Here is a 17,853-nt window from a genome sequence, read left to right as displayed (position 1 = left end):
ATGACATTTTATATAAACTTTTCCATTAGAATCTATGACAGAAAATTACTTTTCAATAAGCAGCAATCCATGCATGCCAGTGAGGTCAGGGGGAAGGGAGAATCCTTTCAGGTCTGCCAGAACAACTAAAAATCAAGAATGCTTCAGTTTAAAACTGGAGGTGGAAGGAATCTCTTTTACGAGTGCCATAGGCCACAAATTATTTTTGTCTTTTTCCTTTTGCCATACAGACACATGTATAATAAATTCAAACTCTAATATTTAGGAGAACTTTGAAAAAAGTAATCAGGACGGTGAGGAAGAAGAGGAGTCAAACACATACTTTCCTTATCTTAGCACACAGGGCAGCAGTTCTTTCTTGATACCATGCAGAGGCAGGAGCTGTACTTGTTCATGCTTTTAGGGGAAAGAACCCAAATCACAAAAACCTCTGCCCTGTAATATTCAAGCAATTTACAAATTAAGTCTAAGTGAGTTCTTCATCAGGGGAGAGGGAAATAATACTCAGAGGGTTTTAAGAAGTCAAAGATCAGAAAAGGTGAAAGGGGAAAGGCATGTATATGGAGCACATGCTACACACAGAGAGGGCCAGGACACTGAGGCATGGAGACACAGGTGCTCTGTGGAGGAGGGAAGCAAAGCCTCATCTGGGTTTAACTCAGCCATGAAATGACTCCTAGAGCTTTCCTGTGCTGATCACTCCAGTCCTGACATGGACATGCTTGCAACAACCTTAATCCATTTGCCCCCAAAGCTCTGGGCAGCTTCCACCTCCCCAGTTCTCCACAATATGATTTGCTTCAGGGTTTTCATACTATGTGTTTGGAGCATGTCAACTCTTCAGCCCTAAGCAACCAAGATCCTGAATAAAACCCCTCCTCCCCATCTGCCGGTTCAGGGCATGCTTGGTTGTGAGCAAGCACCAGAGTGAGAAATCAAACCTGGCAGTCAGGCCAGAAAGCCCCAGCCCTTCATGCAGAGAAAGGCATACAAGGTTTCATTAACAGATTAATACACATCTAAGGCATAAAGATGTTTAGTGGCCACCTCCCACACAGATCCCAAACCACCCAAAAACTCGCTGGAAAAGTTTTGCAGAAGCCAGAGTTCAAACCATGCTGACATCAATAAGGTCCAGTTTCACAGCACAGATTATGACCTTCAGTATATGTAATCAGGCTGGGCTGCAAGGCAGGATAAGAATTATTACATTTCACTGATAACTGAGATAAGCCAGATGAAGATAGGAAAGTGATCAGGCAAAACAGATGGCACAGATATAGGGAAAGGATAGGAAAAGAAGGTGACCAGTAATTTATTACAATGCTTTATGTCAGTATATTGGGGGAAAACTACACATAAAATGGTATAAGAGGGAAAGGATTGCCTTAGAAAGGACTGAGAAAAAGACTCTTTAGGCACACATGTCAAGTCTGCAATGGAACAGAGGATTCCCTAACATACATCGTCCTTTGATGACAAAAAATATCTGATAAAGGGATATTAAGTACCACACTGCCTCCTGCCACTCAGTAAGCTCCTGTCCAGGTGAAGCAGGACAACCTGCTGGCAGTCAGTCCTCTAACACTTCAAGGAACAGAAGTCTGGAAGCTTTAAATGCATAGGCAGCTTTGTGGGCAGGAGTGTGAAACCACAGTTTCCTCCTTTCTTTTCCATTGCTTGCCCTATTTCCATGTGCTCTGAGAATTTCGGAAGTCACATCCAAAAACACAGCTATTAAAAGAACAATTTCAACTTGTTAAGTCAAACACCACACAAAGGAATGCCCAAACCAAGCTCAATCACACTGAAATGAGCACATTACTCAAACACCAGTATTTGATTCTGCAGCCAGTTACAAGTGTCCCAGTCTAAACTGACACTCATCTTTTATCATGTGAATACACAAGAACCAATTACACGGCCATCAATTCATGTTGGGCTGCATCTCTGTGGGCTCCAATCACAGGCTGCCCTGGGAGGAAGTGATGAGCTTACCACAGCTCAGGGATGCCTGGACTCCACTCCAAACAACAACTGGCCAGCAAGTTGTGGCTTGCTACTGCTTCACACAAGGCCATTGATATTAGAGTTGGGGTAGCTTGGGAAAAATATTAAAACTTTAAACAGAGTGAAGGGTATCCAGAGAGAGAAATCATTCACTGTATTACCACATAAGACAATCAGGCAAAAGGTTTAAAAATGGAACAACATATTTCTTCTTCAGGACACAACACTGAATTTGAAAGGAGCCTGTGAAGCCCAGAACATTAACAGGTTCAAAAAGAAGAGATGAGCTGCTCACAGAGTTATCTTCTGCAAATATGAAAGAAACATTGGTCCAGATGAAAACTCTAGCCAGGGAAACCCTAACCTCTCCTCGTTGGAAGCTGGGAAGGAACAGGCAGGAAAAGAACTTTTGCTCTTGTTTCTTACCTTCTCCATAGACATTTACTACTGACCACTGCTGAACACCAAATGCTGGGATAGAAGTATGCTGGACTGACCCACCATGGCCAGAAGAAGAAGAGAAACACTCACTTTCGTCAAGCCATGGCCCATCGAGTTCACCTTTTTCATCTCCAGTGGTACTGGCCGATGCTGCTCAGGAAGAACATGTAAGCCTGGCAGCCTTCTGTGGTCATTCACGTTGCATCCACAGTTTCTATATTAAGGATATTAAAGAGTGTATCCCCATCTAGATCTTCATTATGTACCTGCTATCCATTAATTTACAAAATCGCTTTCAAAACTGCTGGCATCATTCACCTCCACAACCCTCTGCTCTGAGACCATCAGAAAACAGATGTTAGAGAAACATTACTGCTTTTCTAATATCTGGAGCAGGCTCCATTGCTTCTCCACTGTCAAAGAGGAGAAAATCCAGGGGAAGTGTACAGAAAATGAAAACATGCTCTAGGCCAAGACAGAAAATCAGATGCAAGAGAGAAACTCTTCAATCAGTCAGTGCTGCTCCATCCCTGTCTCATTAAATCAGCCTGAACAGCCAAAGCAGGTCACTGAACAAAGCACAGGTGTAAAGCTCAACACAGCTGCACCAGAAGGAAGAGACCAAGCACAGTAATAGTAGCAATTGCTGCTTGGCCCAGCTCAGTCTGCAATTGCTGCTACTGATGAGTTCGCTTCTTTCAGGGGTGGGGAAGAGGCACACAGATTTCTTTTTCCCCTGAAAAAAACCTAAGCTGTTGGGTTCCAGCTTGCAAGACTCTTCAGCCCCCACAGTAATAAATCTTTGGCACTATAAATCACCTTGGTACAGGCCTCTCTTCACAAAGGAAATGGGCTCTCTCTTGTCATTAGCTGCCTGTGTCTACCAACCATAGCAGGGCCTCATTCAAGTCCTCTTTGATGGACGGTTAGACTTAAAGGAATATGTACTTCAATCTCAGAGGGGAAAGAACAAGAATTTACTAATTAGACAGGGCAATGCCATTAAAAGCTGGCTTTAATACCTGGTCACAAATTAGCCCTGCACCTGCTAAGTGTGAGGATGCCTACAAAGCAGTAAGAGTACATCCCACATGTGGGGATGGTGAATGGAGCATCATGAGCTCACAACACCTCTTCAGAGCATGAAAGTGGTTGCAATGGTTGTGTTCCATACAGTTGGGAGGGAAGGTAGAGAACACCTGACAAATCCTAGATAATGAACCACAGAACACAATACAGGCAACACTGCACAGAAAGAACAGACTTTCCACTCTGCCTTCCAGTCTGTAACAGTCTCACACTGCTCTGAAAAGAAACCAGAGGCAATGGAGCCAAGCAGAGAGCCAGAGCCACACAATTCCGTCCACGTTTCCAGTGTCTGATTCAACTCACAGCAGAGATTCAGGATGCCAGCAAGCCAAGGAAACTGAAGATTAGCTACAGGCAAGAGGCACTCTGGCATGCTCCATTTGAAAGTGTATTAGCATTCAAGCCAGATACACACATAGAGGAGAAATTCCCCTTCTTCAGAGGAACTGGTTTCCCTTCAAGGATGACTATCTTGTGTTACTCATTTGCTCCTCTCCAAATTTCAGCCTCTCTGGTCCTGTTCCCCTCTTGCCTTATTTTAAACAGTCTGCCAAGAATCTTCTGTGAGGACTGAAGTGGCAAGGAGAATGTTGCAATGGCAGACATCATCCTGCTGATATGTGCCAGACCTAAAATAGGAGAAGCCCATCTCTGAGCCATGCTTTCATTTTTATCACTATTTTCTCTAAGCCTGAAGATACTTCTGGGGGTAACACTATGTTCAGTGTCAAAATGCCAAAATTCAGCAGTAAGTGATAAGTCAGAGATTTACATTTATAACTTCTGTAAATTCATATCATCTGCAACCTCATCCCAAGCACATGGATGACAGAGCCTGCCCAGGATGAAGGCAGTGCTGCTGCAAACATCTTCCCCTCTGCCAGGAAACACCTTCTCTGTAGACAGAACCCTTCCTTCAGCAGTTTCCTAAAATCCATATTGATACACTCATGTATTCTCTCTCCTTGAGCTGGAACAGAAAAGTTTGTAACTGTAGATTGGAAGAGCAACATACATTGCATACCACACACCTGAAGAAAGTATGCTTTTCTCTTCTTCTTTCTCCCCCTTCTCCTCTTCCCCCTAGCCTTTCCTGAGAGCACTGACTGATAAATAATCCAGTCCATGCTTGGAAAAAAGAAACTGTCCCCCTCTACTTCTAACCATCAAAACCTTGTCCCTTGAATTCTCTTTGAGTTACTCCTTGTCCCCATTCACACATACAGATGTGCATATAAAGCACATCCATGTCTGCCTGTTCCTCAAGCTGGCACAAGCTATTTGGATCACAAAGCTGTGCACAAGCCCCAAAGCAGCCACCAGACATTCTGTGCTGGAAGTTGGCCATTGTCTTCCCAGGGATATGTGCAAATTTCTGTTGGATACGATAGCTCTAGTTATAGTAGAATCAGGCAAACACACATTAAACAAGTGTTTTGTGCAGCATGGGCTTGATATGCAGTATAAAACAGGCTTGAATTGACTCCATTGATCATAATCAAAAACATATCTCTTTGCTTCAAACAAACTAGTCCATTTTGGATAGTCTAGAAATTTGATTCAGCAATCAAAACTTGAATCAGAAAGTTATCATCACCTGCAGCCTCCTGTACACTTTTTAGTTTCCTTCAGGAAAACTAGGACTAGCAACTGCCTTCATGTGTACACAATCATTACTTTCTTGTCTTAATAAATAAAGAACTGATGCTTTACTATAATTCTTCCTCCTGCAGCAGTCTGAAATCTTTACTCTGATAAATTCAGTACTTTTGCAGTTCTATCCCAAATATTTTTTTTTTTTTTTTTTTTTACTTCTAGAAAAACCAAGGGCAAGGGGGAATCCTCCAAAGAGGCCCAGTGCTTCCCTCCTTGTAATGAAACCCTGTAATGGAATGCCCTGCACTCCAATTAGGAAGAAATGCTAATTTTCTCCAGTTGAGCACCCCCTCTAGATGTATCTAATTTGTTTCACTGCTTTCATCTCTCCCCTCCATCACATTTTCATTTAAAGGTTATGATCTGTTTGTGCCCTCCATGCCGCGCCCTGACAAGACACCCCTATGAGAGGTTGCAGGGGCCATGTCGCCCTTGCTAACCCCCTTCCCAAACAAAAACCAAAGCTTTTTTCCCTCCACTGCCTCTTTAAGAAATGCAGAAAGATGAAGGGGAGGAGCAGGGAATTGGGAAGACAATAATTAAAAATAAGAAGTAAGCCCTCTTGCAAGTTAGGTTGTTGGTTGTTTCCAACAAAAGGTTAGAGACCTTTGCACCATGACCAACACCAGCATGACCAGTGGAGGCCAGCCAGGAGCAACAGCATTACAGAGCTTTGCTACTTCTGCAGATCCATTTAGGAACATCTGCCATGCAGAATACTCTTTTGGAAAAGGCTTTTAGATGCTTAATTGTTTAGCTCCTTGTAGGTCTTGGGGAATACATTTTGTCACATTTGTCACAGTGAGAGTCTGGTCAAAAAGGACATGAAGAGTTGGCTCAACTGAGGAAGAATTCTCAAAAAAGCATTCCCACTCCTCTCTGCATGGCTTATGCCTTGTTCTGGAACTCTGTGTTCTGAAAATTCCTTCAGAAGAGCAGAGACTTCAGATGGGTAGCATGGGCCTTGGAATAACTCTTCATGTCATCCATAAATTTGTGCTGCCATGGCTGTGGCTGAACAGACATGTAAATCCTCAGGGCAGAACCCATCTGGACAGGTTATCCACCCAGAACAGCAGGCACCACATAGGGGAAAGACATCCAGATATCCTTTCTGGTGCCACACCACTTCCCAAAGAAATTTCAAAGGGCTTTCTAAGTCACCAAAAGACTGAACAAAAATAATAAAAAATGCAGACACCATCCTACCTCCAAGCAAAGCCTCTTTGAAGCCTGCTCCAATATTCTCAAATAAAACAGTATTCGTGGATCTGAACCCACAGTCTTCCCTACATACAAACCCCGCTCCTAAGCCAAGCTATTAATTACTTGTGTTCAGCCTCTGCCTCCCTTCATTTCAATTTTCTCCATCAGTTCTTGTTTGTTAGAAAGGAAATCATAGATCTACACTCTCTAGACACAAGTTTCACCACCCACCTGTTGTCAACATCCTGTAAGTAGAAAGTGACTGAAGAACCTCTTTGGAGGAAAAGCAACTGAGTGGGCCCTGATTGAAAAGGAGTGGAAACTGCTGGGTTGCACTGGTGGCACTGCCTGGAACAACCACTCTCTTGGAAAAAGTAGAAGAACAGCTGGACACGCTGCCCAGACTGAGCATTGAGTAGCCTGTTCTTGACAGTAACATAAAGATGGAAAAGTACTGGAAGAGCGTTTTCTGTTATTAATAGGCACTTTGCTAATACTGCTCAAGATGGTCAACTCCCTCTCAGTTATTTCCTGCTGCAGCCTCTGAATCCCATTGGTCACAGCACTGTATGGTCCATTACAAGCTATTTCCTCTCTATGTTTGCAAGCTTCCAAAAGCTTTTGCAGAAAGTCCTGATGATCTCCCTTCCTGCCTCCCTCTGCAGACACAATTCCCTCATAATTTGACTTTCTGGTACCACAAATGGGGAGCGGGTAAGAGGCACACAAAGATTTACTCTTCATGGACAGCAGCCTTGCCCCTTCCTCCCCTTGCAGGCCCCCTCTCTATCTGGTCCATGCAAACAAACCCTGAGTGGGAAAGAGCGTTTGGAAGAGGCCTGTGTCTGGGCCAGCCGCCTTTCATCCAGAAGATGCCTCCTCCCATTTGAAAATACAAGCATTGTGTGAAAACATTTTAATATATTCATGCACATTCCTATAGCTTGCAGGAGCGAGCGGGTCTCAGCACCCTCCCCTCCCTGCCTTCCAAATGATTTTCATAGGCAACGATGCACTGGGAATACCACTTGTTTTCTCGAATGCCCGCGAGTATGTAAATTGTGGGAATATGCAGGCCAAGGGCTGTGGTTTTATTGTGCTGCAGAAAAGATTTTACTAATTACTTGCCTAAACTCCAAAGCAGTACGCCTGCTTTTTTACAAAGCGGGAGAGTGGGGAAGGTGGGGGTGGTGGAAAGAGGAGGAGGGGGACTAAAGAGAAAAAAAATAGCAAGGGGAAGAGAGAGTGAAGGGAAAGAAGGAGAAGGAAAGGGAGCACAAGGGATGCATTTCAAAGTTTCTCCAGCAATTGGATGGGGGGGAGCTGGGCCCAATGTGAAATCATAGAGGTCAAAGGTGGGTCTCCCTCCCTTGTGAGAAAGTGGTGAATCAGGACGGTTTATCAAACGATCATTTTCTTTTGAAACTGGGAGGCAGAGGCTGGGACAATTCTGCAGATGTGCTTGATGAGTTCGGGACAAAAATGGGCTGCCTCCTCCCCCCCTCCCCCCTTTAAAGTCTCCCATCAGGGGTTGCTTCTCCCTCCACTGCTTCCAGGACCCTCCCCTCCCTTCTTCAGTGGTCAGCTGAGACCCCCACCCACTGACCGCCTTTGTATTCCTGGCCTTTGGACACAGTGACAGGGCCCTTTATGAGACCCCAATCAAGACCCCCATGTCACAGGTACCTAGTAGAGATACCAGACCCTTTTCAAATGAGGAACAACAAGGAAAATATGCTGGCCCATTGTCCCAGCACAGCACCAAGAGAGATGAAAGGGACAGGCTGCTCCCTCTCCACAGACTGCCTGCCAATCAACCCCAGTTATTAAGGTCACGATGTGGAAATTCTTCTGACCTACACCTAATCAAAGATGCACCAAGGACTTTTGAGACAACATAGGGGAAGATGGGAGAGCAAGCATCTCCCTGTCCTCTCCACCCATAAATACAGTGGAGCTTCCACAGCAAATTAGTAGGAGTTACCCCAGCTAATGCTGCAGCACACTTGCCCCAAGTACCACTAGGGCAGCCAAGCAGAGCTTTGTGCTGGCATGCAGCCTCAGGAGAGCTTAAATTAAAAGCACTTCTCACTGAAAAATTACAGAGTGAGCAACACTGGAGGTGGCTCAGAAGCCATGATTGAGGACACTGTGAGACAAATACTAAGCATCCTCTTTCCTACTGCTGATATCTTTGGTTTGCATGGGCTGGGGGTTTCACCAAACATGGTCAGCACCATCCAACAGAGAGTCCTGAAGAAAAACTCAGTAGATCTGAACTTCTGAGTCTCCAAAAGCTGAAGCACCTGCCATGAGTGGATAGATGCCAGTAGTGCAGAGCAGACATTCTGATTCCCCGCTTGCATGATACAGGATGAAGATACCAAGATGATGCTGATGGTGGCGGTTTTTAGGACTACACAGAAATATCTCACAGAAAGGAGGTAGGAGCCATGTGCACTGCCAGTACAAAGAGATGGAGACAAAACAATAAGAGCATGGGTCAGATAGGATCAGAGAAGCACATCCCACCAGACAGCTCCAGAGCACTTGGAAAATGGACAAGATCAACTGCCTCTGAAAGGTTGTTCTGCATCACTCACTGAGTCATCACCATACACTCAGAACAGTCAGACATAATACTTCAACCTGACAAGTGACACAAGAAATGACAGACTACAGTCTGACAGTTCACACAAAAAGGAAAGGAAAAAATCCAAACTCCGTAACAGGAACATTATTCAGCATACATAGGATGCTTCTGCAAGTGCATGACTTTGAATTAGGTCCTTCAGAAAGCCACATGGTACAAGCCATAGCCACCACTGGCACACTTATGATCAATCTTCAAGAATCTGAAATTTTTGACCCTCATCTTTGTGCACCATAACTATGTCATTCAGGGAATACCCTTCCTGATCCCATGCCAGCTTGCTGCTCTCATCCTGCTGGCATTCTTTAAAGCCCACCTGGATGAAGGTCTTAGTGAAAGGAAAACAAATTTGGGGTGGTAGTATAGTGAAGCCATAGAAAATGGAACAGTCACAGCAACCAAGCTGCAAGTTTCTTTATGCTAAACACTGCTCACATGTTGGCTCATTTTCCTCTGTCTTTTAGCTAAAAGATACCAGTGCAGTGCTACTGGAGCCCCCCATTCCTGTCAGACAGCCTGCAGAAGGTAAGAGCCTACCAGTGGTGACCAGCTGGGTAAGAGAAGAGAAGTGGAAGATTTCAAAAGAGCTCTGGGACAAAGACTCATATCTTTACACAAATCCTACTACATTGCTTCTCCACTGCAAGTCATTGACATTCCTAAAACTATACCTTTGTTCCTTGGCTTTTACACAACTGTTGAAGCAGTTGGAAAACACCTTTTTTTTTCTGGATGTTGAACCAATTGCTCTTATACCAAAAACTGCTTAGCCATGGCAAGGCATGGTCTGGTTTAGGTCATTGCAAGCCAAGATCCAAACTGACATCTCAGACACTGTAAGCTGCAGTGCTCAGAGCAGACATTACTTAAGGCCTGCAGCACAAAAGACAGATATTGCCTTTACTTCAGGGCAATATCCTCCACTATCACCCTCCTTTCAAATGCCAATGGCAGGCTGAGGGCCAGTCTCCTGCTGTCCTCGGAGTGAATCAACACTCCTTTAGAAGGGGCCAGGCTGCTATCTTAGGACACTACAGCTTCACTTCCCACCTCAGGGAATGAGCTTGCATCCTCTGAGTGACAGGTTCAGCCTCATCTGGGAGGAGTAAAGGTGGAAGCTGAGCCTGCTTAGAGGCATCTGCACCTGGGGTTCTCACCGTACAAGAAAGGTCCATCCCTCTGTGTCCTTTCCCGCCCCCAAAAGCAGTCATTTGAAAGGCGGGGAGGGAACAGACACCACTCTAATTGTAGGAGTGAAACCTGGCATCCTCCTGCTCATCTACCTTTGCACTCCATTTCTGTTTCTCTTTGAACCTCTGGTACAACTTGTCAGGTCGCTGCCCTCCTGAGAGATCAGAAAAAAAAATAAAACAGTGATTACTATTGTACACTGATATGCAAGCTGGAGAAAGAGAGAGAGAAAAGGAGAGAGAGAACAGCCTCCATGTGTCAGACTATGAAAGGGCTTCGACTGAAGCCACCTGAAAAACAAACCCTTAATTTAAATGTTAATGAAAGTGCTGAAGAGACATCAGAGGCTTTCATTTCTCTACAAGGAACAGAATCACCAGGTCTAGAATTTATGGCCCACTTCACCTCCCCTCTCTTCTTCTCTGCTCCATCAGCCACAGAAGTAAGGAAAGGAAAAAAACCCTAATTTTAACATTAACTCCACACTTCCACCCTAGGATGCAATTGCTAAATTATCTGTTGGCAGGACACTGATCAAAGGTGGAAAAACAAAGGCACGCTGCACAACCGAGCAAAGGTAAACAGCAGCCAAGGTCTGGTGAAGTTACCTTCTCCCCCTGCGAACTTAAAAAGCAAAGAGAAAACAATCACAAACTGGAAATGGAAACCTCAAACCATAAGGTTGCCAGCCCCCTCAACTAAATTTCTTCTGTCACATCGATTAAACAGTCATGGATTCTCCTGTGCAAACCATGCAGCACAAGAAAGATGCTTCCTCCAAGCTTTCTGAGACAGACTTTCCCCTCAAGCAAGGGGAAAAATGATAAAAAACTGCAGGGGGAGGAAAAAAAAATTCAATATGCAACACAGCTCAACACAATTAGAAACAGATGTCTGCGTTACAACTCAGTCAGCTACTGCCTCCCAAAACCTGCTCACCTGCCTGCAACCACTAGTGAGTCAATTCACACAGTCACAGAAAATATATACATTAGCTTATTGGCCAAAAGTGACAAAAAGGGAGGAAGCCATCAATCACGTGAGCTTTAGAGGGCAAAAGAAAGAAACTGAAGTGAAGAAAGGTAAGCTGCCGTTTCTCACTTCATAGAAATGTTTGCATATTTGTTTGTTTCTAGAGGAGAGGGAAAACAGACATACATGTTTATATGTTCACCCAGAAGAAGACCAAATAGAGTTATTATCACACAATAAAGAAGGTAAAACAAAGTCTTCTTCCTCCTAACATCAAGGGAACAGTCAGGGCAAATGGATAAGACACAGGTGTCATTTTAGCTCCAGAGGGGAGAAACTGATACTCATTTCCTGCTCCTCAGCTTTAGGGTGAAAGAGCACCAAGTCAGTTATGACTATTGCATACACCTAGAAACCCACATCCAGATCGCCCTCTGAGGTCAGTAAAAGATGGCAGTTAATGCCACCACTAACTCTGCACGTCCACTCTGGGATCTCACAGCTGAGCAGGTTCTTCCTGCCCTGCTTAAGAAACAGCTGCAGGTCAGAGTCCCCTCTCAATTATTCAAACCGACCAGGCTCTAGGAAGATCCCCAAGGACAGCAGAGCTATTGCTGCCGGCTGTTTTGCTGGCAATGCACAAACCCCAACAAAACTCAGTTACCTCTCCCAAGTCCTAGCAGACTCAGAGAGGTTAACTGCACAAAGCAAGGTCAAAGCAGAGCACACTACGCCCAACAGCTCATCTTGATATGCAGTAGGGGAAACCTGCTGATAAAATCGGAGTAAGAAATGAGAGCAGGGGAACATTATCCAACATTTTAACTTCTACCTACCCATTAGGGCTTCAGTTGCAAAGTTAAAACCACTGCAAAGTTGCTCTGATTCAAGTGGGTTGTTTTGCTCTAAGGCAACCTGCAAGATCAGATTGTTACACTTTCACAAGAAGTTTCTAGATAACCATTAAAAAGAAGCCCTGAGAATTAATCATTTTGATCGCTCCCAATGGAAGAGAGGCCCATTCAGTAAAGTAACCTTTCTCTTCCTTCCTGTCCCCAATGAGTTTGGGGCATGTTTTGCAATTTGCCTGAAGCTGTCCATAGAAGCAGAGATCTCCTCAGATATTACTTCCTCATAATAATCCATGGGAGAGGCAATTAGGTTAAAATCAGCATGTTCAAACACAGGAGCTGGGTCTCAACTACAACACTGCATAAACAGAAGAGCCAGCCTGGCTTTTTTAATTTAGCTGTTCATGTAAGTACATATTTTCCTTTAAATTAAACATCCAATGCAGACAGCTAGTCTTCAGTACAAACGTTCCTTCTCTCTGCAGTTAACCTGCACTTCATCAAGGCAATATCCACAAGGAGAGGTCATCTCTTGCAGCAGACTTATGACAGAATCAGAAAAGAAGAGACTGTCTCTTGGGCTTACACACCCAAAGCATGTTTCTGTCACAGTAGGACACTTCATGATTGCCCCAAAGTGTACCAAGGGTTTTCTAGCTCTCTACCTACAGCTGAAACCTGGCATCGTGCTGCTCATCTACAGTCGCACATTGGAAACCATTTGTGTGCCTCTGTCTTCTCTTTGCTTCCTTTAAAATCTGACATGCTTTGAGTACAGCATCTCATGATAAATATTTAAATATTTTAAAATTAAAATAGCAAATGCCAGTGGCCAGGCCTGGCAGGAGAAGTCAGCTTAGATCTGAGTACATTTTTAAATTCAACACAACAAATCTGGATCCAAGATTAATAATGAACCTAACATGAAGGTGCACTTTTTTCTTTCCCCTCCAGTTTACACTGTACACTGCTCCCATCTCTTCCCTGGCTACTGCCACCTCAGGGAACCACAAAGCATGAAGATTCCACTGCTCTACCAGAAACTCCTGAGTCTGCCTCACTTTGCACATTTGAATTGGTCCACTGCACTTAGGCTTGCCCTGGTCCCTGAGCACACATAAGTCACTGCAGTAAGCACCAGTAAATGAAAGTTTAACATCTGCGTGATGCAGAGTTCAAAAGGCAAATGAACTCGTGGCGGAAGAGGATTATGAGCAGCTAAGAGATGTAGTTTAGGGTACACAGCAGAGTAAGCACAGAATTTTACTAAGCCATGAAAAAGGACAGCTTCAGAGATCAATTAAACCAGTGGCTGAAAGAAGCTGAGGTACCCTCATTTTAAGTATCCTTCTTTAAGAACTCTCTCAGAGTCTCCTCTAGTCACTTATGAGACATGCAGTGTGTGACCTGTTATTCAAAGCACACCAACCAGCATAACTTTGCAGACTTGCTGAAAACCCAGAATGAACACAATGCCCTCCCATCCCCATTACCCTGCAGAGCACTGTGAATCATTCTGTTTGCAGATCTAGAAACATCCGGAATAGCACCACTACACTAAGAACAAGGAAGCCTCCTCCTCCAGCTCTGCACATCTACAGCATGATCTCTGTAGTGACACAAGGAAACTATGGACAAATCAAAACAGAATACCTAAGGGAAAATGCCTGAAACCAGAGGAGCTGTGCTCTAAGAGAACAAGTCTCTAACATTTAGCCTGAGTGTACAGGCACTGTTCTCTAGAGTAGCAGCCCAGCAGTGCAGGACTACAGCAGGCACAGCAAAAACCCAGTGGTGGGTCAGAAGCATATGGGATACTTTGTAAGAAGCTTCACACAGAGGAAGATATCACTGAAAAGATGAAAAGTTTCAGACCATTAACAACTGAAGTTCAGTAAGAATACCACCCTGACTACTCTAGAGAGTCTAAGTCCTGGCAAACTTCCAGGTCAGGAAACTACAGCTTCTGCAAAGGAATTTTGAATGGCTAGAGATGGAGGAGCCTTCCTTGCTCCCACCCCACTGCACAGAACTGCTTTGAGCTCTGTGTGTCCATAGTAGAGACAGCTGCCATTTCTTAGCAGCAATGGGCCAAAATACTTAGGTGGTTGGAGCCTGATTCTCCAGCAGTTATATAGCAGTAGAACTACCTGTCCTTATGGAGGAGATCTCAGTTTACATCAGCACAATTGAGAAGGGAAAATCAGAAGGTCATGTTAAATGTTCAGGAGGAAGTGGAGGTTATAGGCCATGTTCAGCCTCACTGGGGAACAAATGTATCCAAGCTCTGGCTAGAAGGATGGGGACTGCAAGGGAGGAAAAGCTTTAGACATAAGTGCATAAGGAGTGCATATGGGTGAAATGTGGGCTCTTGCAAATAAAACAGAAACCACAGAGCTCCCCAAAGCAGACTTTCCTAGAAACCAGATATTATCTTTTTGATACTCACGCTCATTAGACAGCAAGTAATAAAACCTATTAGTGAAAAATTCATCTCCCCTGCCCCTTGCCCTGGCCAACCCCCACCACATGCCCTCCTGCTCTGATCCTCTCCCTCTTCTAGGATGGCTGCAATTTGTTCTGAGAAGCGACAGGTTTATAGGTTAGCCGACACCTTCTCTCTGTGGAATTTTAATTAACTTCTCCCATCGTCAATATGTTAAGGAGCAGGGTTCCCATTATACGAGGTCAGCAGCGTGTTTCAGGCCCTGCTATATCAGCCGTCAAATTGAAGAATTAATGACGTGGCTAATTGGCTCTAATTCTCCACACCCCCCTCCCTAAAATATGGAGGGGTAAGGGGAGGGTGCAGTAGGCTGGGCTAGTGGGAGAGGCTGGTACAGTCCACGGTCTCATAAAAAATGAGAGTGCACAATTTAAGCCCACTTGTTCATGGGTTAGCTGTTCCACCACCTCCAATTTATCACCCTGCAGAGGGAGGAAAGGGGGGGTGGGGAGACTGAGGGTAAATATTGTGACAGAGAGTGTGCACAAGCACGCACACCACGGAGAGGAACACCGTCCTGACAAGAGGCCACGGCAGTAGGTCATCACTTAGGAGTAGGAAGCAGAATGCCACTGGCCTCTAACTAGCCACAGTGCCTGAGCCTGTCAGCCAGAAAAGGGAACCTTGCAGCACAGAAGACAGCAAAGGGCTTCTCTCTCACATCTTGCAGCAGCATTAATGCATGTGGCACCTCTTCAAAAACACTAATTGTCTCAAACACTCAGAGCAAAGGAACAAGGCAACAGCAAAATCACAGCAAGCCTGGAGTGCCATTTCTCTGATAAAGCCATTAGTTCTGTACCACTGAGTTTCTGCTGCCTGCAAAACAAGCTTGGAAATCTAACAAGGACAGCAGTTGTGGACAGTATTTTGGTTTTGCACAAGCCTAAAATTCAGCAGTTGTGGACATCACATGAGCAGCAATAGCAGCTCTTCTTCCCCTCTTCTCTGAGGTATGCTGAGGAAGAACCTCTCCTGCATGCAGGCCAGTTTAACAGGGAACCAAAGAGACAGATCACTGCTGGTTGGTGCAAGATTTTAACAGTGAGAGTTTCTCAGATTTTCACTTCCTCAATAACAGGAGCACTTCAAAGAACACCTTGGAAGACACTGGTGTATGTATTGTATTACCCTTGCCTCCCACACTGAAGCTGTACTTGTAGCATTCTGTGCACTAGAAGCACAGAGCTACAGGCAACATAGGCTGGAAAACCACATCCCTGAACTCTACTTCATCTTTGCCAGTTCAACATGTTCAAAAAAACCTGAGTTCTAACCACTGCACGCAGCTCTCAAGCAGGGACCTTTTTGCTCAGTATCTCTTCTGCCAGAGAATGAGAATACAAGTTGGCATCTTTTCAGCACAGAAAATCTCAAGAGGATCCAGCTCACTGTTTCTAATTAGCAAGTCAGCGTTCCTTCCTCAAGAAATAATGAACAGATCCCACCTGTGGCACTAAGAGGAACCTAGGGCCACCTTCATGGCCTCTTTACAAGGGGATTATTCTGCTGGTATAGGAAATAAGGACCACATGCTCTCCCCTGAGCTCCTGCTGCAGGCACAAGCACCTGATCAGCCTCCACACAAATCAAGTTCCTGAACCATCACATTGGTGCCTCACAAAGATTTGTGGACACACAGCCTATGCAACTCCTTCACTTCTCTCTGATGAAAACTGGAAATAAAGAGATGTGTTACCTTAATAATGGGCTGATAGCAATGGACCACACTCGATCCTCTGTGTGCACTGTATGTAGACACTGACCAACTCTGCCTGCGGTCAGGGACCAAACCTAAAAGAGAGATGCATGTTATGCCACATCACCCAAAACTGCAGAAGGTAGGATGCATCCTGCCAATGTTGTGCTGGAAGAGCTGCCCAAACTGTCATGCTTATCCTCCCACAGACCCTCTCCCTCAATTCCAATTACTTATTTTGGGAAGCAGAGCCTTCAATTGCTGGCAGAATCAAGCACTTGAAGTCAGCTTATAAGTATGACCTTCTACCCATTGGTAACAGAGAGCACCCCTATCACCACTTGCTCTCGAAGGGCAGCACTCAACACAAACTCCTCATCTTCTGTAGTTAAATAAATGACAACTAGGATTTGTTCAAATCTGTTCTCTTGAACAGTGTGGGAAGACTTATTAATGGAAATTTTTCAGGGATGCTACTATTAACTGTAAAGTTAATCATTCACCAGTCTGTAAAATAATCTTCTTTTATAAGACCCCTCCTTTAGACTAAATTTTTCAAGTGTACCCCAAGCTGCTTTCAAACTGGCTGCCCTTGCTCACTGACAGTATGAGAGAATTCCTTCCCTCCCCCAACAGTGCAAACACACACATCTCCTTCCATCAGTTCACCCCTTTGTTTCTGGGTCCTAATAAAGGCCCCAAAATTCTTGCTGGGGCCTCTGCTAGTGGCCCTCATTTTCTCCACCTTGCCATCATTCTTGGCCCACAGGACTCAAGCCCCCCAGTTGTCTGTAACCAACCCCCAGTGTTTTGCTTCAGGACTTCAAAGCACAGAGTGCCCTATTTGTTTGTTTGTTGATAATGCCCAGGATTGCAGGCTATTCTTGTCAGCGGGGAATTTAGCACCTAGTGTCAGCAAAAGCAGCAGAAAAGCTTAACTCCTTTAAGGCACCCCTATCTCCTACAGGTTAAAAATATTGCTCAGAGCACACTATCTGCTGCCTATCACACAGGAATGTACATTAACAGCTCTTCAGGGCTTACTCCTAATCAACACTCAGCAGAGCCCTCAATAGCTTAGACACTTAGAGCCCCTTTAAAAGGTTGGTAGGGATTCCCTTCCACCTTCCAAGAGTCTCATTCACGCAAACAAGACAGCCTACAAAAGGATGATAAAAAATAAGAGGAGAACATCCCCAGAGTATATGCTGCAGGGAGCACTGTGTGGGCAAGATCTCACATTAGCTCTAACAAAAACAGCTTGAAATTCCCCTCTGGGCTTCAGGAATTTGTTCTCAAGGTCGAGGATGTCTGTCCTCCAGCTGTCAGAGAAGCAGCAACAGGCACTCTCCCAGAAAAGAGGATCCACAGACCAGAGAGGAGCAGCACTGCTGAAGTGTGAGACAAAGCAGCATCAAGGTCTTGCTCCCAGGAGGCAAACAGCAATCCCAAAATTGCCTCTTGCATTGGAACATTGCTTGCTTTACTTGGAAGTGATTTTACTCAGGAGTACATCTGTACAGAGGGACCAACAAAAATAAATGGGGCCATGCTGCTTCACACACTTCCTACAAAACCT

General features: G+C 44.7%; 1 protein-coding gene across 2 annotated transcripts in view; it reads right to left on the bottom strand.

Annotated features, from left to right (window-relative positions):
- FBXW4 (F-box and WD repeat domain containing 4) overlaps positions 1-17,853 on the bottom strand; it is a 60,094-nt gene that overhangs the window by 24,997 nt on the left and 17,244 nt on the right. For both annotated transcript variants that reach the window (XM_058029132.1, XM_058029131.1), the window contains exon 5: positions 16,275-16,369. In XM_058029132.1, the coding sequence (XP_057885115.1) occupies positions 16,275-16,369 (95 nt within the window). The remainder of the gene's footprint in view (positions 1-16,274; positions 16,370-17,853) is intronic.

The sequence above is a fragment of the Melospiza georgiana genome, chromosome 8 (assembly GCF_028018845.1).
Source record: "Melospiza georgiana isolate bMelGeo1 chromosome 8, bMelGeo1.pri, whole genome shotgun sequence".
Lineage (NCBI taxonomy): Eukaryota > Metazoa > Chordata > Aves > Passeriformes > Passerellidae > Melospiza > Melospiza georgiana.
Note: the sequence above shows the minus strand (reverse complement) of the source record. Positions and strands in the feature narration are given on the sequence as shown.